Below are 26769 nucleotides of genomic sequence, written 5' to 3' on the forward strand. Positions count from 1 at the left end.
GAGTCCTGGGATCGAGTCCCACATCGGGCTCTCTGCTCAGCAGGGAGCCTGCTTCCCTCTCTCTCTCTCTGCCAGCCTCTCTACCTACCTGTGATCTCTCTCTGTCAAATAAATAAATAAAATCTTTAAAAAAAAAAAAAAAAAAAAAAAAAAAAAAGCAAGCTCAGAAAGGGAGAAAGCTGAAAGGCGGTGGGAACAAGCAGGTGCCACCTGTACCCCAAGTCTAGCCGAGGTAGCCAGGGTAGCCAAGGTAGCCCAGGTAGGGGAGGTAGGGGAGCTTTTTGATCCCCAGAGGACCTAGCCATCAACTGTGGGACACGCCCCGGGGGTGAGCACAGTACTGGGAGAGGAGACTCTGGCAGGAGGGGGCGGAGCTTATCCGCAGGGGCAGAGCATAGGAAGGCAGAAGGCGGAGTCTAGGATTGTTGCCACTGAGAGCCTGTGGTACTCCATATTCACAGCACCTGGAGGCCATGACATCCGTCCATAGATACACACGGATGCTCAATGGCATCAAGTCACTGTGCACAGGTGACTCGTCTCAGTTTGCTCCCTTCCACTCATGGAGCCCTCACTACCTGGAGAAGCGGGAATTGCCCTTGCCGCTGTGCAGTCTTCAAGCATTTGTTTGTTTCTTTAAGGAGAGCTACCAGGAGCCCAGGGACCGGCCCTAGACACTAAGCCCAGGATCCAGGGATTAAGCGATGAAACATGGCAGGCAGCTTTCCCGCCTGTCCTAGCTTGGCTTCTGCCAAGGAAATCCCGGGACTAGGAATGAAGGCCAAGTATTTATCCGCGAAGTGCCGCAGAAAACGCAAGCGATGAAGGCAAAAGCAAGCTCAGAAAGGGAGAAAGCTGAAAGGCGGTGGGAACAAGCAGGTGCCACCTGTACCCCAAGTCTAGCCGAGGTAGCCAGGGTAGCCAAGGTAGCCCAGGTAGGGGAGGTAGGGGAGCTTTTTGATCCCCAGAGGACCTAGCCATCAACTGTGGGACACGCCCCGGGGGTGAGCACAGTCCTGGGAGAGGAGACTCTGGCAGGAGGGGGCGGAGCTTATCCGCAGGGGCAGAGCATAGGAAGGCAGAAGGCGGAGTCTAGGATTGTTGCCACTGAGAGCCTGTGGTACTCCATATTCACAGCACCGGGAGGCCATGAGCATCCGTCCATAGATACACACGGATGCTCAATGGCATCAAGTCACTGTGCACAGGTGACTCGTCTCAGTTTGCTCCCTTCCACTCATGGAGCCCTCACTACCTGGAGAAGCGGGAATTGCCCTTGCCGCTGTGCAGTCTTCAAGCATTTGTTTGTTTCTTTAAGGAGAGCTACCAGGAGCCCAGGGACCGGCCCTAGACACTAAGCCCAGGATCCAGGGATTAAGCGATGAAACATGGCAGGCAGCTTTCCCGCCTGTCCTAGCTTGGCTTCTGCCACGGAAATCCCGGGACTAGGAGTGAAGGCCAAGTATTTATCCGCGAAGTGCCGCAGAAAGCGCAAGCGATGAAGGCAAAAGCAAGCTCAGAAAGGGAGAAAGCTGAAAGGCGGTGGGAACAAGCAGGTGCCACCTGTACCCCAAGTCTAGCCGAGGTAGCCAGGGTAGCCAAGGTAGCCCAGGTAGGGGAGGTAGGGGAGCTTTTTGATCCCCAGAGGACCTAGCCATCAACTGTGGGACACGCCCCGGGGGTGAGCACAGTCCTGGGAGAGGAGACTCTGGCAGGAGGGGGCGGAGCTTATCCGCAGGGGCAGAGCATAGGAAGGCAGAAGGCGGAGTCTAGGATTGTTGCCACTGAGAGCCTGTGGTACTCCATATTCACAGCACCTGGAGGCCATGAGCATCCGTCCATAGATACACACGGATGCTCAATGGCATCAAGTCACTGTGCACAGGTGACTCGTCTCAGTTTGCTCCCTTCCACTCATGGAGCCCTCACTACCTGGAGAAGCGGGAATTGCCCTTGCCGCTGTGCAGTCTTCAAGCATTTGTTTGTTTCTTTAAGGAGAGCTACCAGGAGCCCAGGGACCGGCCCCAGACACTAAGCCCAGGATCCAGGGATTAAGCGATGAAACATGGCAGGCAGCTTTCCCGCCTGTCCTAGCTTGGCTTCTGCCACGGAAATCCCGGGACTAGGAGTGAAGGCCAAGTATTTATCCGCGAAGTGCCGCAGAAAGCGCAAGCGATGAAGGCAAAAGCAAGCTCAGAAAGGGAGAAAGCTGAAAGGCGGTGGGAACAAGCAGGTGCCACCTGTACCCCAAGTCTAGCCGAGGTAGCCAGGGTAGCCAAGGTAGCCCAGGTAGGGGAGGTAGGGGAGCTTTTTGATCCCCAGAGGACCTAGCCATCAACTGTGGGACACGCCCCGGGGGTGAGCACAGTCCTGGGAGAGGAGACTCTGGCAGGAGGGGGCGGAGCTTATCCGCAGGGGCAGAGCATAGGAAGGCAGAAGGCGGAGTCTAGGTTTGTTGCCACTGAGAGCCTGTGGTACTCCATATTCACAGCACCTGGAGGCCATGAGCATCCGTCCATAGATACACACGGATGCTCAATGGCCTCAAGTCACTGTGCACAGGTGACTCGTCTCAGTTTGCTCCCTTCCACTCATGGAGCCCTCACTACCTGGAGAAGCGGGAATTGCCCTTGCCGCTGTGCAGTCTTCAAGCATTTGTTTGTTTCTTTAAGGAGAGCTACCAGGAGCCCAGGGACCGGCCCTAGACACTAAGCCCAGGATCCAGGGATTAAGCGATGAAACATGGCAGGCAGCTTTCCCGCCTGTCCTAGCTTGGCTTCTGCCACGGAAATCCCGGGACTAGGAGTGAAGGCCAAGTATTTATCCGCGAAGTGCCGCAGAAAGCGCAAGCGATGAAGGCAAAAGCAAGCTCAGAAAGGGAGAAAGCTGAAAGGCGGTGGGAACAAGCAGGTGCCACCTGTACCCCAAGTCTAGCCGAGGTAGCCAGGGTAGCCAAGGTAGCCCAGGTAGGGGAGGTAGGGGAGCTTTTTGATCCCCAGAGGGCCTAGCCATCAACTGTGGGACACGCCCCGGGGGTGAGCACAGTCCTGGGAGAGGAGACTCTGGCAGGAGGGGGCGGAGCTTATCCGCAGGGGCAGAGCATAGGAAGGCAGAAGGCGGAGTCTAGGATTGTTGCCACTGAGAGCCTGTGGTACTCCATATTCACAGCACCTGGAGGCCATGAGCATCCGTCCATAGATACACACGGATGCTCAATGGCATCAAGTCACTGTGCACAGGTGACTCGTCTCAGTTTGCTCCCTTCCACTCATGGAGCCCTCACTACCTGGAGAAGCGGGAATTGCCCTTGCCGCTGTGCAGTCTTCAAGCATTTGTTTGTTTCTTTAAGGAGAGCTACCAGGAGCCCAGGGACCGGCCCTAGACACTAAGCCCAGGATCCAGGGATTAAGCGATGAAACATGGCAGGCTGCTTTCCCGCCTGTCCTAGCTTGGCTTCTGCCACGGAAATCCCGGGACTAGGAGTGAAGGCCAAGTATTTATCCGCGAAGTGCCGCAGAAAGCGCAAGCGATGAAGGCAAAAGCAAGCTCAGAAAGGGAGAAAGCTGAAAGGCGGTGGGAATAAGCAGGTGCCACATGTACCCCAAGTCTAGCCGAGGTAGCCAGGGTAGCCAAGGTAGCCCAGGTAGGGGAGGTAGGGGAGCTTTTTGATCCCCAGAGGGCCTAGCCATCAACTGTGGGACACGCCCCGGGGGTGAGCACAGTCCTGGGAGAGGAGACTCTGGCAGGAGGGGGCGGAGCTTATCCGCAGGGGCAGAGCATAGGAAGGCAGAAGGCGGAGTCTAGGATTGTTGCCACTGAGAGCCTGTGGTACTCCATATTCACAGCACCTGGAGGCCATGAGCATCCGTCCATAGATACACACGGATGCTCAATGGCATCAAGTCACTGTGCACAGGTGACTCGTCTCAGTTTGCTCCCTTCCACTCATGGAGCCCTCACTACCTGGAGAAGCGGGAATTGCCCTTGCCGCTGTGCAGTCTTCAAGCATTTGTTTGTTTCTTTAAGGAGAGCTACCAGGAGCCCAGGGACCGGCCCTAGACACTAAGCCCAGGATCCAGGGATTAAGCGATGAAACATGGCAGGCAGCTTTCCCGCCTGTCCTAGCGTGGCTTCTGCCACGGAAATCCCGGGACTAGGAGTGAAGGCCAAATATTTACCGAGGAGTTGCCACAGAAAGCACAAGCGACAAAGGCAAAAGCAAGCTCAGAAAGCAAGTTCTGAAAGGGGGTGGGAACAAGCAGGTGCCACCTTGCCCCAAGTCCAGCCGAGGTAGCGGAGTTAGGGGAGCTTTTGTGTCACCACAAGTGCTAGCCCTTAACTGTGGGCCACGCCCCAGGGGGGGGAGCACAGTCCTGAGAGGGCGAGCTTTGGCAGGAAGGGGCGGAGCTTATCGGCAGGGGGCGGAGCCTAGAACAGCAAGAGTTGGAGTCTAGGATAGATGCCACTGAGAGCCCATGGAAGTCCTTATTCACAGCACCTGAAGGCCATGGGCATCCGTCCATGGATACACACGGATGTTCTCTGGCCTTCAGTCACTGTGCACAGGTGACTCGTCTCAGCTTGCTCCCTTCCACTCATGGAGCCCTCACTACGTGGAGAAGCGGGAATTGCCCTTGCTCTTGTGCAGAGTCTTCAAGCATGTGTTTGTTTCTTTATGGAGAGCTACCAGGGTCCCAGGGCCGGGCCGCAGACACCAAGGCCGGGATCCAGGGATGGAGCGATGGGACGTGCAGGCAGCTTTCCTGCCTGCCCTAGCGTGGCTTCTGCCACGGAAATCCCGAGACTAGGAGTGAAGGCCAAATATTTTTCGGGTAAGTGCTGCAGAAAGCACAAGCGACAAAGTCAAAAGCCAGCTCAGAAAGGGAGAAAGCTGAAAGGGGGTGGGAACAAGCAGTGCCACATGTGCCCCAAGTCCAGCCGAGGTAGCTGAGGTAGCCGAGGTACCCCAGGTAGCTAGGTAGGGGAGCTTTTTGATCCCCATAGGGCCTAGCCATCAACTGTGGGACACGCCCCGGGGGTGAGCACAGTCCTGGGAGAGGACACTCTGGCAGGAGGGGGCGGAGCTTATCCGCAGGGGCAGAGCATAGGAAGGCAGAAGGCGGAGTCTAGGATTGTTGCCACTGAGAGCCTGTGGTACTCCATATTCACGGCACCTGGAGGCCATGACATCCGTCCATAGATACACACGGATGCTCAATGGCATCAAGTCACTGTGCACAGGTGACTCGTCTCAGTTTGCTCCCTTCCACTCATGGAGCCCTCACTACCTGGAGAAGCGGGAATTGCCCTTGCCGCTGTGCAGTCTTCAAGTATTTGTTTGTTTCTTTAAGGAGAGCTACCAGGAGCCCAGGGACCGGCCCTAGACACTAAGCCCAGGATCCAGGGATTAAGCGATGAAACATGGCAGGCTGCTTTCCCGCCTGTCCTAGCTTGGCTTCTGCCACGGAAATCCCGGGACTAGGAGTGAAGGCCAAGTATTTATCCGCGAAGTGCCGCAGAAAGCGCAAGCGACGAAGGCAAAAGCAAGCTCAGAAAGGGAGAAAGCTGAAAGGCGGTGGGAACAAGCAGGTGCCACCTGTACCCCAAGTCTAGCCGAGGTAGCCAGGGTAGCCAAGGTAGCCCAGGTAGGGGAGGTAGGGGAGCTTTTTGATCCCCAGAGGGCCTAGCCATCAACTGTGGGACACGCCCCGGGGGTGAGCACAGTCCTGGGAGAGGAGACTCTGGCAGGAGGGGGCGGAGCTTATCCGCAGGGGCAGAGCATAGGAAGGCAGAAGGCGGAGTCTAGGATTGTTGCCTCTGAGAGCCTGTGGTACTCCATATTCACAGCACCTGGAGGCCATGAGCATCCGTCCATAGATACACACGGATGCTCAATGGCATCAAGTCACTGTGCACAGGTGACTCGTCTGTTTGCTCCCTTCCACTCATGGAGCCCTCACTACCTGGAGAAGCGGGAATTGCCCTTGCCGCTGTGCAGTCTTCAAGCATTTGTTTGTTTCTTTAAGGAGAGCTACCAGGAGCCCAGGGACCGGCCCTAGACACTAAGCCCAGGATCCAGGGATTAAGCGATGAAACATGGCAGGCAGCTTTCCCGCCTGTCCTAGCTTGGCTTCTGCCAAGGAAATCCCGGGACTAGGAGTGAAGGCCAAGTATTTATCCGCGAAGTGCCGCAGAAAGCGCAAGCGATGAAGGCAAAAGCAAGCTCAGAAAGGGAGAAAGCTGAAAGGCGGTGTGAACAAGCAGGTGCCACCTGTACCCCAAGTCTAGCCGAGGTAGCCAGGGTAGCCAAGGTAGCCCAGGTAGGGGAGGTAGGGGAGCTTTTTGATCCCCAGAGGACCTAGCCATCAACTGTGGGACACGCCCCGGGGGTGAGCACAGTCCTGGGAGAGGAGACTCTGGCAGGAGGGGGCGGAGCTTATCCGCAGGGGCAGAGCATAGGAAGGCAGAAGGCGGAGTCTAGGATTGTTGCCACTGAGAGCCTGTGGTACTCCATATTCACAGCACCTGGAGGCCATGACATCCGTCCATAGATACACACGGATGCTCAATGGCATCAAGTCACTGTGCACAGGTGACTCGTCTCAGTTTGCTCCCTTCCACTCATGGAGCCCTCACTACCTGGAGAAGCGGGAATTGCCCTTGCCGCTGTGCAGTCTTCAAGCATTTGTTTGTTTCTTTAAGGAGAGCTACCAGGAGCCCAGGGACCGGCCCTAGACACTAAGCCCAGGATCCAGGGATTAAGCGATGAAACATGGCAGGCAGCTTTCCCGCCTGTCCTAGCTTGGCTTCTGCCAAGGAAATCCCGGGACTAGGAGTGAAGGCCAAGTATTTATCCGCGAAGTGCCGCCGAAAACGCAAGCGATGAAGGCAAAAGCAAGCTCAGAAAGGGAGAAAGCTGAAAGGCGGTGGGAACAAGCAGGTGCCACCTGTACCCCAAGTCTAGCCGAGGTAGCCAGGGTAGCCAAGGTAGCCCAGGTAGGGGAGGTAGGGGAGCTTTTTGATCCCCAGAGGACCTAGCCATCAACTGTGGGACACGGCCCGGGGGTGAGCACAGTCCTGGGAGAGGAGACTCTGGCAGGAGGGGGCGGAGCTTATCCGCAGGGGCAGAGCATAGGAAGGCAGAATGCGGAGTCTAGGATTGTTGCCACTGAGAGCCTGTGGTACTCCATATTCACAGCACCGGGAGGCCATGAGCATCCGTCCATAGATACACACGGATGCTCAATGGCCTCAAGTCACTGTGCACAGGTGACTCGTCTCAGTTTGCTCCCTTCCACTCATGGAGCCCTCACTACCTGGAGAAGCGGGAATTGCCCTTGCCGCTGTGCAGTCTTCAAGCATTTGTTTGTTTCTTTAAGGAGAGCTACCAGGAGCCCAGGGACCGGCCCTAGACACTAAGCCCAGGATCCAGGGATTAAGCGATGAAACAAAGCAGGCAGCTTTCCCACCTGTCCTAGCTTGGCTTCTGCCACGGAAATCCCGGGACTAGGAGTGAAGGCCAAGTATTTATCCGCGAAGTGCCGCAGAAAGCGCAAGCGATGAAGGCAAAAGCAAGCTCAGAAAGGGAGAAAGCTGAAAGGCGGTGGGAACAAGCAGGTGCCACCTGTACCCCAAGTCTAGCCGAGGTAGCCAGGGTAGCCAAGGTAGCCCAGGTAGGGGAGGTAGGGGAGCTTTTTGATCCCCAGAGGGCCTAGCCATCAACTGTGGGACACGCCCCGGGGGTGAGCACAGTCCTGGGAGAGGAGACTCTGGCAGGAGGGGGCGGAGCTTATCCGCAGGGGCAGAGCATAGGAAGGCAGAAGGCGGAGTCTAGGATTGTTGCCACTGAGAGCCTGTGGTACTCCATATTCACAGCACCTGGAGGCCATGAGCATCCGTCCATAGATACACACGGATGCTCAATGGCATCAAGTCACTGTGCACAGGTGACTCGTCTCAGTTTGCTCCCTTCCACTCATGGAGCCCTCACTACCTGGAGAAGCGGGAATTGCCCTTGCCGCTGTGCAGTCTTCAAGCATTTGTTTGTTTCTTTAAGGAGAGCTACCAGGAGCCCAGGGACCGGCCCTAGACACTAAGCCCAGGATCCAGGGATTAAGCGATGAAACATGGCAGGCAGCTTTCCCGCCTGTCCTAGCTTGGCTTCTGCCACGGAAATCCCGGGACTAGGAGTGAAGGCCAAGTATTTATCCGCGAAGTGCCGCAGAAAGCGCAAGCGACGAAGGCAAAAGCAAGCTCAGAAAGGGAGAAAGCTGAAAGGCGGTGGGAACAAGCAGGTGCCACCTGTACCCCAAGTCTAGCCGAGGTAGCCAGGGTAGCCAAGGTAGCCCAGGTAGGGGAGGTAGGGGAGCTTTTTGATCCCCAGAGGACCTAGCCATCAACTGTGGGACACGCCCCGGGGGTGAGCACAGTCCTGGGAGAGGAGACTCTGGCAGGAGGGGGCGGAGCTTATCCGCAGGGGCAGAGCATAGGAAGGCAGAAGGCGGAGTCTAGGATTGTTGCCACTGAGAGCCTGTGGTACTCCATATTCACAGCACCTGGAGGCCATGAGCATCCGTCCATAGATACACACGGATGCTCAATGGCATCAAGTCACTGTGCACAGGTGACTCGTCTCAGTTTGCTCCCTTCCACTCATGGAGCCCTCACTACCTGGAGAAGCGGGAATTGCCCTTGCCGCTGTGCAGTCTTCAAGCATTTGTTTGTTTCTTTAAGGAGAGCTACCAGGAGCCCAGGGACCGGCCCTAGACACTAAGCCCAGGATCCAGGGATTAAGCGATGAAACATGGCAGGCAGCTTTCCCGCCTGTCCTAGCTTGGCTTCTGCCACGGAAATCCCGGGACTAGGAGTGAAGGCCAAGTATTTATCCGCGAAGTGCCGCAGAAAGCGCAAGCGATGAAGGCAAAAGCAAGCTCAGAAAGGGAGAAAGCTGAAAGGCGGTGGGAACAAGCAGGTGCCACCTGTACCCCAAGTCTAGCCGAGGTAGCCAGGGTAGCCAAGGTAGCCCAGGTAGGGGAGGTAGGGGAGCTTTTTGATCCCCAGAGGACCTAGCCATCAACTGTGGGACACGCCCCGGGGGTGAGCACAGTCCTGGGAGAGGAGACTCTGGCAGGAGGGGGCGGAGCTTATCCGCAGGGGCAGAGCATAGGAAGGCAGAAGGCGGAGTCTAGGATTGTTGCCACTGAGAGCCTGTGGTACTCCATATTCACAGCACCTGGAGGCCATGAGCATCCGTCCATAGATACACACGGATGCTCAATGGCCTCAAGTCACTGTGCACAGGTGACTCGTCTCAGTTTGCTCCCTTCCACTCATGGAGCCCTCACTACCTGGAGAAGCGGGAATTGCCCTTGCCGCTGTGCAGTCTTCAAGCATTTGTTTGTTTCTTTAAGGAGAGCTACCAGGAGCCCAGGGACCGGCCCTAGACACTAATCCCAGGATCCAGGGATTAAGCGATGAAACATGGCAGGCAGCTTTCCCGCCTGTCCTAGCTTGGCTTCTGCCAAGGAAATCCCGGGACTAGGAGTGAAGGCCAAGTATTTATCCGCGAAGTGCCGCAGAAAGCGCAAGCGACGAAGGCAAAAGCAAGCTCAGAAAGGGAGAAAGCTGAAAGGCGGTGGGAACAAGCAGGTGCCACCTGTACCCCAAGTCTAGCCGAGGTAGCCAGGGTAGCCAAGGTAGCCCAGGTAGGGGAGGTAGGGGAGCTTTTTGATCCCCAGAGGACCTAGCCATCAACTGTGGGACACGCCCCGGGGGTGAGCACAGTCCTGGGAGAGGAGACTCTGGCAGGAGGGGGCGGAGCTTATCCGCAGGGGCAGAGCATAGGAAGGCAGAAGGCGGAGTCTAGGATTGTTGCCTCTGAGAGCCTGTGGTACTCCATATTCACAGCACCTGGAGGCCATGAGCATCCGTCCATAGATACACACGGATGCTCAATGGCATCAAGTCACTGTGCACAGGTGACTCGTCTGTTTGCTCCCTTCCACTCATGGAGCCCTCACTACCTGGAGAAGCGGGAATTGCCCTTGCCGCTGTGCAGTCTTCAAGCATTTGTTTGTTTCTTTAAGGAGAGCTACCAGGAGCCCAGGGACCGGCCCTAGACACTAAGCCCAGGATCCAGGGATTAAGCGATGAAACATGGCAGGCAGCTTTCCCGCCTGTCCTAGCTTGGCTTCTGCCAAGGAAATCCCGGGACTAGGAGTGAAGGCCAAGTATTTATCCGCGAAGTGCCGCAGAAAGCGCAAGCGATGAAGGCAAAAGCAAGCTCAGAAAGGGAGAAAGCTGAAAGGCGGTGGGAACAAGCAGGTGCCACCTGTACCCCAAGTCTAGCCGAGGTAGCCAGGGTAGCCAAGGTAGCCCAGGTAGGGGAGGTAGGGGAGCTTTTTGATCCCCAGAGGACCTAGCCATCAACTGTGGGACACGCCCCGGGGGTGAGCACAGTCCTGGGAGAGGAGACTCTGGCAGGAGGGGGCGGAGCTTATCCGCAGGGGCAGAGCATAGGAAGGCAGAAGGCGGAGTCTAGGATTGTTGCCACTGAGAGCCTGTGGTACTCCATATTCACAGCACCTGGAGGCCATGACATCTGTCCATAGATACACACGGATGCTCAATGGCATCAAGTCACTGTGCACAGGTGACTCGTCTCAGTTTGCTCCCTTCCACTCATGGAGCCCTCACTACCTGGAGAAGCGGGAATTGCCCTTGCCGCTGTGCAGTCTTCAAGCATTTGTTTGTTTCTTTAAGGAGAGCTACCAGGAGCCCAGGGACCGGCCCTAGACACTAAGCCCAGGATCCAGGGATTAAGCGATGAAACATGGCAGGCAGCTTTCCCGCCTGTCCTAGCTTGGCTTCTGCCAAGGAAATCCCGGGACTAGGAGTGAAGGCCAAGTATTTATCCGCGAAGTGCCGCAGAAAGCGCAAGCGATGAAGGCAAAAGCAAGCTCAGAAAGGGAGAAAGCTGAAAGGCGGTGTGAACAAGCAGGTGCCACCTGTACCCCAAGTCTAGCCGAGGTAGCCAGGGTAGCCAAGGTAGCCCAGGTAGGGGAGGTAGGGGAGCTTTTTGATCCCCAGAGGACCTAGCCATCAACTGTGGGACACGCCCCGGGGGTGAGCACAGTCCTGGGAGAGGAGACTCTGGCAGGAGGGGGCGGAGCTTATCCGCAGGGGCAGAGCATAGGAAGGCAGAAGGCGGAGTCTAGGATTGTTGCCACTGAGAGCCTGTGGTACTCCATATTCACAGCACCTGGAGGCCATGACATCCGTCCATAGATACACACGGATGCTCAATGGCATCAAGTCACTGTGCACAGGTGACTCGTCTCAGTTTGCTCCCTTCCACTCATGGAGCCCTCACTACCTGGAGAAGCGGGAATTGCCCTTGCCGCTGTGCAGTCTTCAAGCATTTGTTTGTTTCTTTAAGGAGAGCTACCAGGAGCCCAGGGACCGGCCCTAGACACTAAGCCCAGGATCCAGGGATTAAGCGATGAAACATGGCAGGCAGCTTCCCGCCTGTCCTAGCTTGGCTTCTGCCACGGAAATCCCGGGACTAGGAGTGAAGGCCAAGTATTTATCCGCGAAGTGCCGCAGAAAGCGCAAGCGATGAAGGCAAAAGCAAGCTCAGAAAGGGAGAAAGCTGAAAGGCGGTGGGAACAAGCAGGTGCCACCTGTACCCCAAGTCTAGCCGAGGTAGCCAGGGTAGCCAAGGTAGCCCAGGTAGGGGAGGTAGGGGAGCTTTTTGATCCCCAGAGGGCCTAGCCATCAACTGTGGGACACGCCCCGGGGGTGAGCACAGTCCTGGGAGAGGAGACTCTGGCAGGAGGGGGCGGAGCTTATCCGCAGGGGCAGAGCATAGGAAGGCAGAAGGCGGAGTCTAGGATTGTTGCCACTGAGAGCCTGTGGTACTCCATATTCACAGCACCGGGAGGCCATGAGCATCCGTCCATAGATACACACGGATGCTCAATGGCCTCAAGTCACTGTGCACAGGTGACTCGTCTCAGTTTGCTCCCTTCCACTCATGGAGCCCTCACTACCTGGAGAAGCGGGAATTGCCCTTGCCGCTGTGCAGTCTTCAAGCATTTGTTTGTTTCTTTAAGGAGAGCTACCAGGAGCCCAGGGACCGGCCCTAGACACTAAGCCCAGGATCCAGGGATTAAGCGATGAAACATGGCAGGCAGCTTCCCGCCTGTCCTAGCTTGGCTTCTGCCACGGAAATCCCGGGACTAGGAGTGAAGGCCAAGTATTTATCCGCGAAGTGCCGCAGAAAGCGCAAGCGATGAAGGCAAAAGCAAGCTCAGAAAGGGAGAAAGCTGAAAGGCGGTGGGAACAAGCAGGTGCCACCTGTACCCCAAGTCTAGCCGAGGTAGCCAGGGTAGCCAAGGTAGCCCAGGTAGGGGAGGTAGGGGAGCTTTTTGATCCCCAGAGGGCCTAGCCATCAACTGTGGGACACGCCCCGGGGGTGAGCACAGTCCTGGGAGAGGAGACTCTGGCAGGAGGGGGCGGAGCTTATCCGCAGGGGCAGAGCATAGGAAGGCAGAAGGCGGAGTCTAGGATTGTTGCCACTGAGAGCCTGTGGTACTCCATATTCACAGCACCTGGAGGCCATGAGCATCCGTCCATAGATACACACGGATGCTCAATGGCATCAAGTCACTGTGCACAGGTGACTCGTCTCAGTTTGCTCCCTTCCACTCATGGAGCCCTCACTACCTGGAGAAGCGGGAATTGCCCTTGCCGCTGTGCAGTCTTCAAGCATTTGTTTGTTTCTTTAAGGAGAGCTACCAGGAGCCCAGGGACCGGCCCTAGACACTAAGCCCAGGATCCAGGGATTAAGCGATGAAACATGGCAGGCAGCTTTCCCGCCTGTCCTAGCTTGGCTTCTGCCACGGAAATCCCGGGACTAGGAGTGAAGGCCAAGTATTTATCCGCGAAGTGCCGCAGAAAGCGCAAGCGACGAAGGCAAAAGCAAGCTCAGAAAGGGAGAAAGCTGAAAGGCGGTGGGAACAAGCAGGTGCCACCTGTACCCCAAGTCTAGCCGAGGTAGCCAGGGTAGCCAAGGTAGACCAGGTAGGGGAGGTAGGGGAGCTTTTTGATCCCCAGAGGACCTAGCCATCAACTGTGGGACACGCCCCGGGGGTGAGCACAGTCCTGGGAGAGGAGACTCTGGCAGGAGGGGGCGGAGCTTATCCGCAGGGGCAGAGCATAGGAAGGCAGAAGGCGGAGTCTAGGATTGTTGCCACTGAGAGCCTGTGGTACTCCATATTCACAGCACCTGGAGGCCATGAGCATCCGTCCATAGATACACACGGATGCTCAATGGCATCAAGTCACTGTGCACAGGTGACTCGTCTCAGTTTGCTCCCTTCCACTCATGGAGCCCTCACTACCTGGAGAAGCGGGAATTGCCCTTGCCGCTGTGCAGTCTTCAAGCATTTGTTTGTTTCTTTAAGGAGAGCTACCAGGAGCCCAGGGACCGGCCCTAGACACTAAGCCCAGGATCCAGGGATTAAGCGATGAAACATGGCAGGCAGCTTTCCCGCCTGTCCTAGCTTGGCTTCTGCCACGGAAATCCCGGGACTAGGAGTGAAGGCCAAGTATTTATCCGCGAAGTGCCGCAGAAAGCGCAAGCGATGAAGGCAAAAGCAAGCTCAGAAAGGGAGAAAGCTGAAAGGCGGTGGGAACAAGCAGGTGCCACCTGTACCCCAAGTCTAGCCGAGGTAGCCAGGGTAGCCAAGGTAGCCCAGGTAGGGGAGGTAGGGGAGCTTTTTGATCCCCAGAGGACCTAGCCATCAACTGTGGGACACGCCCCGGGGGTGAGCACAGTCCTGGGAGAGGAGACTCTGGCAGGAGGGGGCGGAGCTTATCCGCAGGGGCAGAGCATAGGAAGGCAGAAGGCGGAGTCTAGGATTGTTGCCACTGAGAGCCTGTGGTACTCCATATTCACAGCACCTGGAGGCCATGAGCATCCGTCCATAGATACACACGGATGCTCAATGGCCTCAAGTCACTGTGCACAGGTGACTCGTCTCAGTTTGCTCCCTTCCACTCATGGAGCCCTCACTACCTGGAGAAGCGGGAATTGCCCTTGCCGCTGTGCAGTCTTCAAGCATTTGTTTGTTTCTTTAAGGAGAGCTACCAGGAGCCCAGGGACCGGCCCTAGACACCTAGCCCAGGATCCAGGGATTAAGCGATGAAACATGGCAGGCAGCTTTCCCGCCTGTCCTAGCTTGGCTTCTGCCAAGGAAATCCCGGGACTAGGAGTGAAGGCCAAGTATTTATCCGCGAAGTGCCGCAGAAAGCGCAAGCGACGAAGGCAAAAGCAAGCTCAGAAAGGGAGAAAGCTGAAAGGCGGTGGGAACAAGCAGGTGCCACCTGTACCCCAAGTCTAGCCGAGGTAGCCAGGGTAGCCAAGGTAGACCAGGTAGGGGAGGTAGGGGAGCTTTTTGATCCCCAGAGGGCCTAGCCATCAACTGTGGGACACGCCCCGGGGGTGAGCACAGTCCTGGGAGAGGAGACTCTGGCAGGAGGGGGCGGAGCTTATCCGCAGGGGCAGAGCATAGGAAGGCAGAAGGCGGAGTCTAGGATTGTTGCCACTGAGAGCCTGTGGTACTCCATATTCACAGCACCTGGAGGCCATGAGCATCCGTCCATAGATACACACGGATGCTCAATGGCATCAAGTCACTGTGCACAGGTGACTCGTCTCAGTTTGCTCCCTTCCACTCATGGAGCCCTCACTACCTGGAGAAGCGGGAATTGCCCTTGCCGCTGTGCAGTCTTCAAGCATTTGTTTGTTTCTTTAAGGAGAGCTACCAGGAGCCCAGGGACCGGCCCTAGACACTAAGCCCAGGATCCAGGGATTAAGCGATGAAACATGGCAGGCAGCTTTCCCGCCTGTCCTAGCTTGGCTTCTGCCAAGGAAATCCCGGGACTAGGAGTGAAGGCCAAGTATTTATCCGCGAAGTGCCGCAGAAAGCGCAAGCGATGAAGGCAAAAGCAAGCTCAGAAAGGGAGAAAGCTGAAAGGCGGTGGGAACAAGCAGGTGCCACCTGTACCCCAAGTCTAGCCGAGGTAGCCAGGGTAGCCAAGGTAGCCCAGGTAGGGGAGGTAGGGGAGCTTTTTGATCCCCAGAGGGCCTAGCCATCAACTGTGGGACACGCCCCGGGGGTGAGCACAGTCCTGGGAGAGGAGACTCTGGCAGGAGGGGGCGGAGCTTATCCGCAGGGGCAGAGCATAGGAAGGCAGAAGGCGGAGTCTAGGATTGTTGCCACTGAGAGCCTGTGGTACTCCATATTCACAGCACCTGGAGGCCATGAGCATCCGTCCATAGATACACACGGATGCTCAATGGCATCAAGTCACTGTGCACAGGTGACTCGTCTCAGTTTGCTCCCTTCCACTCATGGAGCCCTCACTACCTGGAGAAGCGGGAATTGCCCTTGCCGCTGTGCAGTCTTCAAGCATTTGTTTGTTTCTTTAAGGAGAGCTACCAGGAGCCCAGGGACCGGCCCTAGACACTAAGCCCAGGATCCAGGGATTAAGCGATGAAACATGGCAGGCTGCTTTCCCGCCTGTCCTAGCTTGGCTTCTGCCACGGAAATCCTGGGACTAGGAGTGAAGGCCAAGTATTTATCCGCGAAGTGCCGCAGAAAGCGCAAGCGATGAAGGCAAAAGCAAGCTCAGAAAGGGAGAAAGCTGAAAGGCGGTGGGAACAAGCAGGTGCCACATGTACCCCAAGTCTAGCCGAGGTAGCCAGGGTAGCCAAGGTAGCCCAGGTAGGGGAGGTAGGGGAGCTTTTTGATCCCCAGAGGGCCTAGCCATCAACTGTGGGACACGCCCCGGGGGTGAGCACAGTCCTGGGAGAGGAGACTCTGGCAGGAGGGGGCGGAGCTTATCCGCAGGGGCAGAGCATAGGAAGGCAGAAGGCGGAGTCTAGGATTGTTGCCACTGAGAGCCTGTGGTACTCCATATTCACAGCACCTGGAGGCCATGAGCATCCGTCCATAGATACACACGGATGCTCAATGGCCTCAAGTCACTGTGCACAGGTGACTCGTCTCAGTTTGCTCCCTTCCACTCATGGAGCCCTCACTACCTGGAGAAGCGGGAATTGCCCTTGCCGCTGTGCAGTCTTCAAGCATTTGTTTGTTTCTTTAAGGAGAGCTACCAGGAGCCCAGGGACCGGCCCTAGACACTAAGCCCAGGATCCAGGGATTAAGCGATGAAACATGGCAGGCAGCTTTCCCGCCTGTCCTAGCTTGGCTTCTGCCACGGAAATCCCGGGACTAGGAGTGAAGGCCAAATATTTACCGAGGAGTTGCCACAGAAAGCACAAGCGACAAAGGCAAAAGCAAGCTCAGAAAGCAAGTTCTGAAAGGGGGTGGGAACAAGCAGGTGCCACCTTGCCCCAAGTCCAGCCGAGGTAGCGGAGTTAGGGGAGCTTTTGGGTCACCACAAGTGCTAGCCCTTAACTGTGGGCCACGCCCCAGGGGGGGGAGCACAGTCCTGAGAGGGCGAGCTTTGGCAGGAAGGGGCGGAGCTTATCGGCAGGGGCGGAGCCTAGAACAGCAAGAGTTGGAGTCTAGGATAGATGCCACTGAGAGCCCATGGAAGTCCTTATTCACAGCACCTGAAGGCCATGGGCATCCGTCCATGGATACACACGGATGTTCTCTGGCCTTCAGTCACTGTGCACAGGTGACTCGTCTCAGCTTGCTCCCTTCCACTCATGGAGCCCTCACTACGTGGAGAAGCGGGAATTGCCCTTGCTCTTGTGCAGAGTCTTCAAGCATGTGTTTGTTTCTTTATGGAGAGCTACCAGGGTCCCAGGGCCGGGCCGCAGACACCAAGGCCGGGATCCAGGGATGGAGCGATGGGACGTGCAGGCAGCTTTCCTGCCTGCCCTAGCGTGGCTTCTGCCACGGAAATCCCGAGACTAGGAGTGAAGGCCAAATATTTATCGGGTAAGTGCTGCAGAAAGCACAAGCGACAAAGTCAAAAGCCAGCTCAGAAAGGGAGAAAACTGAAAGGGGGTGGGAACAAGCAGTGCCACATGTGCCCCAAGTCCAGCCGAGGTAGCTGAGGTAGCCGAGGTACCCCAGGTAGCTAGGTAGGGGAGCTTTTTGATCCCCATAGGGGCTAGCCATTAACTGTGGGCCACGCCCCATGAGGGGAGCACAGTCCTGGGAGAGGCTGCTCTGTCAGGAGGGGTTGGAGCATATCAGCAGGGGCGGTGCCTACAATAGCAAGAGGTGGAGTCTAGGATTGATGCCACTGAGAGCCCGGGGTAGCCCATATTCACAGCACCTGGAGGCCATGGGCATCCGTCCATAGATACACACGGATGTTCTCTGGCCTTCAGTCACTGTGCACAGGTGTCTCGTCTCAGCTTGCTCCCTTCCGCTCATGGAGTCCTCACTACCTGGAGAAGCGGGTATTGCCCTTGCTCTTGTGCAGAGTCTTCAACATTTGTTTCTTTATGGAGAGCTACCAGGGGCCCACGGGGCTGGATCCCAGGATCACGGGATCATGACCCCAGCAAAGGCGCTTAACGACTCAGCCACCCAGTGCCTCACCCCCAGCCTCACGGAGTAACTCTTTTAACCATTTCTGTGCCCCCAGCCCAAACTCAAAGGCCATTAGGTAAGACTTCGAGTAAGAACATGAGAGCCCAGCTCCCTTGCCCCGAATGGATCAGGATTACCTGAAGGCGCACTGAACCTTTCCGAGTCCCTGAGTCCCTGTGCTGTTCGGGACTTCGCCCGAGGGGTCACCCTGGCTGGCTTCCTTCCCCCCTTCCTTTTCTGTTCTGTAGGGGCGCTTCCTTTACAATCACCCACAGAGGAATTCCCAGCTCAAAGGGTCTGCCTCTGGGAAACGCCACCTAAGAGACCACATGACCCGGCTCACCAGCCAGCTCGCCCTTACCTCGAACCATCGGCCAACCTGCCCGCAGTTCTCCTGGACAGCTCTCGAACACGGGACTGGAGCCACCCCCTTTTCCTACCACAAATGTGTCCATGAACTGTAGACTCCATTGTCCTTCCTTGGTGGGACCCAAATCCTAAATATTATAAAGTGGGAGTTGAGAAGAATGTACAGGGTATGGCATGTGTGGGTTAAATAAATGTTCCATTAAAAAAAAACCTTTATATGAGGTAGTAGTGTGTTTTCCTTCCTCAGCTGGGCATAAATGATTTAAATAAATCATCAGGGACTAGAGTTGGTTTGCGTGCTGCTCTCTCAAAGGCCTGCTTTTTGACCACAATTTTTATATGTGCTTGCTTTCTAGAAATTTCCCTAACTCTATGGGGTTTGCATGTTACCAAAAAAAAAAAAAAAGAGGAATTCTGGGTTCCCTTGGGTTCCATCACTTCTGACAAGCAAGGCCACCTGCGGGATATGAGCTGGGATCCCCTGCAGGCCCGGGGATCCCACTGGGGCCAGCCTCACGTGACCGCACAAGGCGGCTTTCCCAAACACGAAACCGCATGGCTCACTTTTACTCCTAGTGCTTCTCCAGATATGACGGCAACTGTCACACCATCCTGCCTGGGTTTGGGGATTTCTTTACTCTTCAGCTCCTGGGACTGAGGCTCCATCACCTTCTCTGAGCTTTGCAAATTTACCCACAGCTGGAGGCCCTGGGCCTGCTCTTCGGCGCAAGGGTTCTCGGCCTGCAGAATGCCAAGGCCCAAGGTCATCCACTGCACACAGCAGACCAACAAGAAAGCAATGGAACCCAGCCTCTAACATTCTGCGCCTGGGGCAATGATGTCACGGGGACTAAGCGGGGCACCTCACAAGGGCTGCTCTCAGGGACCCCCCCCAGCCTCGTGGGGAGCATCTAAGGCGACAACGACAATAGCTGAAACCATTTCCAGGACCCTAAAAGCTGCGCACGCTTCCTCACTTGAACTGAAAGCATCAGACCCGACTCTCACACTGATGGAAGAACCCTAGTCCTCTCTTTGGCGTCCCTGAATCTTAGACTGAGCTCCAGACCGGGAGCACTCTCGGGAGGGACACCTTAGGGAGGAAGCACATGACTGGGCTTGGGGAGAAGCCAAGCAGCAGTGCAGTTCGGACACAGAGCTCCAGCGCGGGACGAACCTTCAGAGATGCCCCAAATGCAGCCGAGGTAGCCCAGGTAGCCCAGGTAGCTGAGGTAGGGGAGCATTTCTAACCTCCCAGTGGCTAGCCATTAACTGTGGGCCACGCCCCAGGAGGGAGCACACTCCTGGGAGAGGAGGCTCTGGCAGAAGGAGGCGGAGCCTAGCGGTACAGGGCGGAGCCTAGGACTGCAGGAGGGAGAGTCTAGGATAATTGCCTCTGAGAGCCGGGGGTAGCCCATATTCACAGCACTTGGAGGCCAAGGGCATCTGTCCATAGATACACACAAATGCTCTCTGGCGCCCAATAACTGTGCACAGGTCACGATTCTCAGCTTGCCCCCTTCTGCTCATGGAGCCCTCACTACCTGGAGAAGCGGTAATTGCCCTTGCCCTTGTGCAGAGTCTTCAAGCATGTGTTTGTTTCTTTATGGAGAGGTACCAGGGGCCCGGGGACCGCCCCCAGACACTAAGACCGGGATCCAGGGATGAAGCGATGGAACGTGACAGGCAGCCTTCCCGCCTGTCCTAGCTTGCTTCTGCCACGGAAATCCCGAGACTAGGAGTGAAAGCCAACTATTTATCGGGGAAGTGACGCAGAAAGTGCAAGCCACGAAGGCAAAAACAAGCTCAGAAAGGGAGAAAGCTGAAAGGCAATGGGAACAAGCAGTGCCACCTGTGCCCTAAGTCCAGCGGAGGTAGCTAAGGTAGCTGAGGTAGCTCAGGTAGTGGAGGTAGGGGAGCTTTTGGATCCCCACAGGGGCTTGCCATTAACTGTGGGCCACGCCCCGGGAGGGGAACACAGTCCTGGGAGGGCGGGCTCTGGCAAAAAAGTGGGCAGAGCTTACCAGCAGGGGGCGGAACCTAGAACTGCAGGAGGCGGAGTCTAGGATTGATGTCTCTGAGAGCCCATGGAAGCCCTTATTCTCAGCACACGAAGGCCATGGGCATCCGTCCATACATACAGACGTATGTTCTCTGGCCTTCAGTCACTGTGCACAGGTGACTCGTCTCAGCTTGCTCCCTTCCACTCATGGAGCCCTCACTACCTGGAGAAGCGGTAATTGCCCTTGCCCTTGTGCAGAGTCTTCAAGCATGTGTTTGTTTCTTTATGGAGAGCTACCGGGGCCCAGGGTCCGGCCGCAGACACCAAGCCCGGGATCTAGGGATAATGGGATGGAATGTAGCAGGCAGCTTTCCCGCCTGTCCTAGCTTGGCTTCTGCCACAGAAATCCCGAGAATAGGAGTGAAGGCCAAGTATTTATCTCGGAAGTGCCGCAGAAAGTGCAAGCGAAGAAGGCAACAGCCAGCACAGAAAGGGAGAATTCTGAAAGGGATTGGGAAGCAGCAGGTGCATTTTGTGGGTCCCTCGGGGCTCGCGGGGTGGGGGGGAATCTGCAGGTGGGTGCACGGAGGAGAGGGGAAGCTAAGGGCTTTACCACCAACTCCCATCCCTCTTTGACAAGAATTCCTCTGGGGGTGTCCAGTACCCAGCACACCCGGCTGCTGGGAGAGCCACTGGCAGAGCAGCGGCGCGGGAGATGGCAGCCGCGTGCACGCGGGGACTGCTGCCACCTGGACCCGGGCGTGGGGCACAGGGCCAAGGTGCAGGCCACCAAGAGCTTCTTCCTCAAGGCCCTCTAGCGGAGGGAAATCCTTAGAGAATTAGACACATAATCTATTGGCATCCGATTGTACTTGTGAGTGAGGGGGCACCACGGGCATCTGTGAGAGCCCATGAAATGGCCCGCCTCTTCCAGCCAGCTGACCCGAGGGCCGAGAACCTTCAGGCTCGGACCTAGAGAGGGAATACGAAGTGACCCGGGGAAGGGCGAAAGGAATGGGAGTCCATCCAGAGGGAACAGCAGGTGAAAAGACTCTGAGACCGGAACAGGCAATATCTGTTCTCAGATCTGCAAGGCCAGTACAGAGCGGAGAGTTTTCTGGCACTAAATCCGAATAGACTTCCATCTTCTATTTGACCAGACCGATGACACCTTCTAGTACAAGGTTCTGCAAACGACAGCCCAGGGGCCAAATCTAGCCCACTGCTTGATTCTGTACATAACATCTACTGACCCACAGACATGCCCATTCAGTGACACGCTGTCTGTCGGCTTGCGCTTTGAATGCAGGACGCAGTGCTGGCCACATCTGGGACCACAGGATCCACGCAGCCTAAAATACATGCCATCCACGGATGACAGGAGATACTCACTGATCTATGTCCTGCTCCAACAACACATGGAGATCTCAGCATTCCCTCCACCGTGCTTCCTTCTGAGGGCAGCTGTTGGGGTCCTCAAGGACTTGGCATCCTATTCATTTTCCTCTTTTGTTCCCAATTTATCTGTCCATGTTTTCAATCTACTTTTCATACCTTGCTTATCCTTTTCTAGGTATAACCTAATTGGGCAGGAACGTTCTTACTATGTCAGCCCACCCATCGGATTTGGAAGGGGAGAGATTTCTCTTTTCGACCTTGCTATTGACCACCTCTGAGGCCCCGCACAGCGTTCCTTGACATCTTTAAATCCCCGTTCTCTTATTTTATTTTTTTAAGGTTTTATTTATTTATTTGAGCGAGAGAGAGAGCGTTCATAATGGGGTGAGGAGGACGAGCGAGAAGACTCCCAGCTGAGCAAGGAGACAGATTTGCCCGATCCCAGGACCCTGCGACCATGACCTGAGCAAAGACAGGAGCTTCATGACTGCGCCACCCACCCGCCCTCATTCTCTCAATTTTAAAGATGAGGCAAAAAGAAGACTTACTTTAGAGCGATTATTCATATATAAATGCTTTCAACTTCATGTTCATTGAAATACAATTCAAATATTTGCAGTTAAATTTCCACATACTATGTAAATAATCCCCGAAATTTCTTGACACAGAGTTCAGACTTACGAATCCAGCAAGGAATGCCTAAGAATTTCTGGGGATTCTAAGTCTAACATATCTCAGGCAAGCCGAGGATGGTGGCAAGATTTGAGTCATTGTCTTAAGTGACAACACTTCCCCCTGCAAACAAGGTGCAAGACAGCTGAGAAGGCTTCACTGTTGGCTCAGCTCATGATCCCAGGGTCTGGTATCGAGCCCTGTGTCAGGCTCCCTGCTCGGCATGAAGCCCGCTTCTCCCTCTTCCACACCCCCTGCTCGTATTCCCTCTCTTGCTGTGTCCCTCTGTCAAATAAATAAATAAAACCTTAAAAAAAAAAAAACAACTAAGTTGTGGCAAAAGCAGCAGGTAGGTCTAAAAGAGGAGAATGGACTCTGGTACACTGAATTTGGCAGTGACGACATCATGAGTGAGCACTGCCTGGTCGGCCTCTGTAGAGGTTTGGCGGATGCTGAGAGAGGCCAACCCCAATATCTGTGAGTGAAGGATGAATTGGAAGCTGAGGAAGTTAAGCCAACCATCCTTGACTATGCATTTGAGGAATTTAAGAGAAAGACCAGTTGGGAACTAAAAAGTGATTGAAGGGGTCATGGAAATCTTGAGAGAATCCAAGCAAACCTGTGTAGGTTTCTAGCCTGAGTGGGAGGACCCACAGGAAGGAAGAGATCAAAAATTGACGGCAGAGAGGGAGGAAAGCGTGAGTGTACTGGACCTGGGGAAGAGCAAGCATGCGCGCCCAGAGGTTATTAAACATCAATAATTGCTTGTGGTCGGCCATACCTGCAGGTCTCCTGGGTTCATCTGACCAACATGTCCACAGAAGTCCTCATGGGCCATGCTGCCACCCTCCAGGAGGTAAGACACCTTTGACAAGACAAGCAGAAGCAAAAGTACGTGTTTGGCAGCTATGAAGAATTGCTCACTTTTCACAGAATATGTGTTGAGGAAAGTGTCAGGAGTGACTAAGTAGCACAAGCTGAGGGAATGAACCTCCAGTGAGAGCGCCGTGTTAGCCCACACAATGTTTCTGAGAGAATTCCAAATAAGCGCCCCTTCTTCCATGTAGATGCAACCCTGAGCATATCAGTGCTCATGGCCCGGCGACAGAAGCCCCCACTTGTCCCCTCAGTGTACCATGACGGATCCTAGAGCTCGGGGTGGAAGAGGTGGCCCCCTCTGAAACAGCAGGGCCATGTTACTGAGGCCAATGTCAGCCAGGTGTGTCGGGCGACAGATTTCAGGTCTCCACATCTTCCCCTAAAAGCTGACTCGAGAAATCCAAAGGCAACGGCCTTTCCAACACCAGACACACAAACTCACTTAGGTGCTCCATAAACGCAGGTAAAACGTCAAATGAATCCCCAGAATTAAAGTCAGCTTTTCCAAGGCCGGGTCCGTACACATTGTGTTGTGTTGACAACACAACAAATCCTGTGTTGTCCTGCAGAGTAGCCACTAGCTGCGTGTGGCTATTTAAGCTTAATTAAAGTGAAATAACATAAAAAAAATTCGGCTCTGCTGTTGCACTAGCCACATTTCAAGTGACAAACCCCTGGTTCTCCCCAGGGGTTTTTAGGGAATCAGCCTGCCCACAGAAAGCAAGTCCCTCTGGGCGGGGCCAGCCCCCATGGCAGTGGCCTTCATGGTCTGGCATAGCCAGTGAGAGCTGAATAAAGTCGGCCTAAGTCTCCCTCACACACAGTATTTGGAAGCTCGGCTGCGTGCAGACAGAAGCCACATTCTCCAAGATCAGCTTTAACAGAAATAAGGTATTTTTTTGCGTCTGCCATCTCTCTTACTCTGTCATCTTCTCAACTGGCTCCGAATTCATGCTGAGAAAATAAGCCACCATCTACTCTGCCTCCTCATACCCCAAACAAAGGTCAGTTAAAGACCTGCCTACAGTCAAGCTGTTGCACTCTTATACTGTAGCCTTATAATAAACTGTCTTCTTCCGGAGCCAACTTTATTGGATGCCAGATCCGGAAACCAAAGACTTATACAGAACACTTAAGACCATAGAAATCAGGGCTGGCTGACATTAGAACCCTCCACATGTCATCCTGCCAAACAATGACATTGTACAGAATGGTCTCCCAGCAGGTGACAGGCAGATGGCTACGGAAATTGGAGTCTCTAGGTTGGGATGGTGCCTTTCGTGTGTCACCTTGATTGGGCTAAGGGATGCCCAGATACATGGTAAAATGGAACTTGCTATAGTAATGGCAGCCATGCAACACTGGCACAGGAAGAAAAGAGACCCATTAGCATGGGGAATTTACATATGACAACAGCAATTCCAGATTAGTAGGGCAAGGATGCCTTTTCTGATAAGTGGTATCAGAACACAACTGACTGACCATAGGAGTAAAGAGAGTAAGCCCCCACTATAGTGTTCCAAATGGATAAAGACTTAAATGTTAAAAACAGGCTTCTGAGATTTAAATCTATGGAGACAAGTACACAAAATGTCAGCACAATTCTATCTTTGCAGTGTTTATTTTGGTAGTAAAAAGATGGGAACAATTGGATGATGGGTCTACTCACCTAATTATGGTACAGCCATACAAGGGAATATTACACAACTGTTAAAAAGAGATGTAGATCTCTATTCACTGACAAGGATAAATGAGATACTATTTAATCAAAAAAAGCAGGTTACTGAACAGCAATTTTATTTAAAGAGGTCACATACAGTGACGGGTTTAAATGGGTTCATTTAAAGAAAACTGTAGCTCATCATTAGTGTGCATGGAAATGCCCGGATGAACACACCCAAATGTGGACATTGGTCACCCCCAGATTGTGGGAATTGCAGGTACATTTTATTATAACCTCTTTCCACTTTCCTGAGAGTTTGGGCCTTCTGCAATGAGTAGTTTACTTTTTTACAACGGAAACAACTTTATCTCACAAAGTTATAAAGATGCTACCGCTAATCGGTGAATGAAAAGAAGTGAGATGCTTTATTCTGCAGAGATGCTGGCATCTGTTCCCTCTTTAGGGGACCTGGGGCTGGCGAGGAAGGGAAAAGAGACAGAAGGGAAAATACAAAGAACCGGAAGAATGGCGCAGTACTGTGTGAGACGGCAATGTAGCTGGCTCTGCCTTTAAAACGCTGCTAGGAAGAAAAGACCTAAAATTACTAGGAAGCCAAAATAGGAATGAAGCACTTAGGACCTCGTACAAAGCTTAAAAATTGAAGAGAACAAATAAAAAGCTTCCAAATCTCCAAAAACCAGTCAAACTAGAAGGAGCAGTGTCTAGAATTGCTTTCGTTTTCCTGTTACGCATGCATTTTGAATTAAAATAGCTGCATAATAAAGGCAATTTTCATTCTGTTTGGGCTGAAGCTTTGGGTTCTCAAAAGGAGTCTCTTTCAAATCTTATTCCTTCCATCCCCAAAGTCCTTTCAATTATCCCAAACTAGGGCCTTTCAAGTTGTTAATCATCTAAAAATATGGCAGGCAACTTTAAAAAGTAAATTGCGGTGAGCATGACTTATCTAAAGATGAAAACTTACGCAGACACCAAGAGGTTTTGCGCACGCCTGTGTTCCAAGTTTTATTTTAGAAAGAAATGTCAACGCTGTTTCTAAAACACAGAAGACGCTTATCTCCACGTGTTCTCTACTTTTTCAGTGTGTATGTCCTCTTTTCTCTGGTAATACAAAAGTAAACACCATCCTAAATACTATAAAATCTGAATTAGAGAAATCTGGTCAATGAAGCTTTACAGTGTTCATAATGCCTGCCTTTTACTACTTAAAAACGACTTTGAGCCATTAGGAGGGGAAAAAAATTAGAAACCAATGACCCCCGTATTTATGGTTGTCTTTTATTTTATTTATTTATTTTGCGTAAGTGCTGTAAATGCTACACTGAGACCTTCAGTATAAATTAATGCCTGCGGAGGATTTTTTTTTTTTTTTTAACTCAGGCAGGATTCTGAGAGCTGACACAACCCAGATGATTTTTCAGGACATTCCATAATCGCAAACACCTGGAGAATGGCCGTGGGTGGTTGATGGAAATGGGAGTGTTATGTTTAAACTCAAGAGTTGCGTGTGTCTCATTAAGAAATCTGTAATCTGAAACAGGTGTTTTCTTAAAGGACCTGCCATGCACCCTGGTCCTCCATCAATCCACTTCCTCCTTCTTAGTCCTGAACTTTCCATGGATCTTAATGACACATTTCTGCTTCCTTGTCAGTTCCTGCTTCTCGGCGCGTTTGTATATTTGGGAGGACAGAGACCCAACACCAAAACAGGAACGAAAGAAAAGTGGCACTTGCCATGTGACATTTAAGAGCTCTTAATTAATTCTGAAGAATTACAGTACAAGAGAGAGTAAAGTTTGTTGTTTCCTTCTGGCTGGTATTTAGAAGGCTGAGTCTGATGATCTCATTCAATGTTTCTAGGTGCAAAACTCTTTCTTGAAAGCAAAGCATTTATATTATAGATAAGACCGTGTTTACTTTTAATTTCCATGGGCCTCAAATGGTGTTTTTTTTTTTTTTCTATCGGTAGCTGAGTAGGAAAAAGAGAAAAACAAAACACAAACCATGGCTTGAGGCTATGGCTGTTCAGAGAGGCCAGCAAGGAACATATCGCATAATAGAAGCGGCTAGCAGCTCTTCAAGTATGGAAACAAAATGTTCGAATCCATACAAGTAAGGACCCACGTTATTTTACAAAAATATTTTAATTACTTGGGCAATCACGGAGACTGCTGGAGTACCACCCC

The 26769-nt window shown here is 53.7% G+C and overlaps 1 protein-coding gene across 1 annotated transcript in view; it reads right to left on the reverse strand.

Moving 5' to 3' along the window:
• The window catches only part of PIR (pirin), a 233775-nt gene that overhangs the window by 175003 nt on the left and 32003 nt on the right, over positions 1–26769 (reverse strand). The window contains exons 3-4 of the mRNA XM_059158401.1: positions 22805–22888; positions 18516–18722 (exon numbers count right to left, since the gene is read on the reverse strand). Coding sequence (XP_059014384.1) covers positions 18516–18722; positions 22805–22888 — 291 coding nt within the window. The remainder of the gene's footprint in view (positions 1–18515; positions 18723–22804; positions 22889–26769) is intronic.

Source organism: Mustela lutreola, chromosome X (genome assembly GCF_030435805.1).
Source record: "Mustela lutreola isolate mMusLut2 chromosome X, mMusLut2.pri, whole genome shotgun sequence".
Taxonomy (NCBI): domain Eukaryota; kingdom Metazoa; phylum Chordata; class Mammalia; order Carnivora; family Mustelidae; genus Mustela; species Mustela lutreola.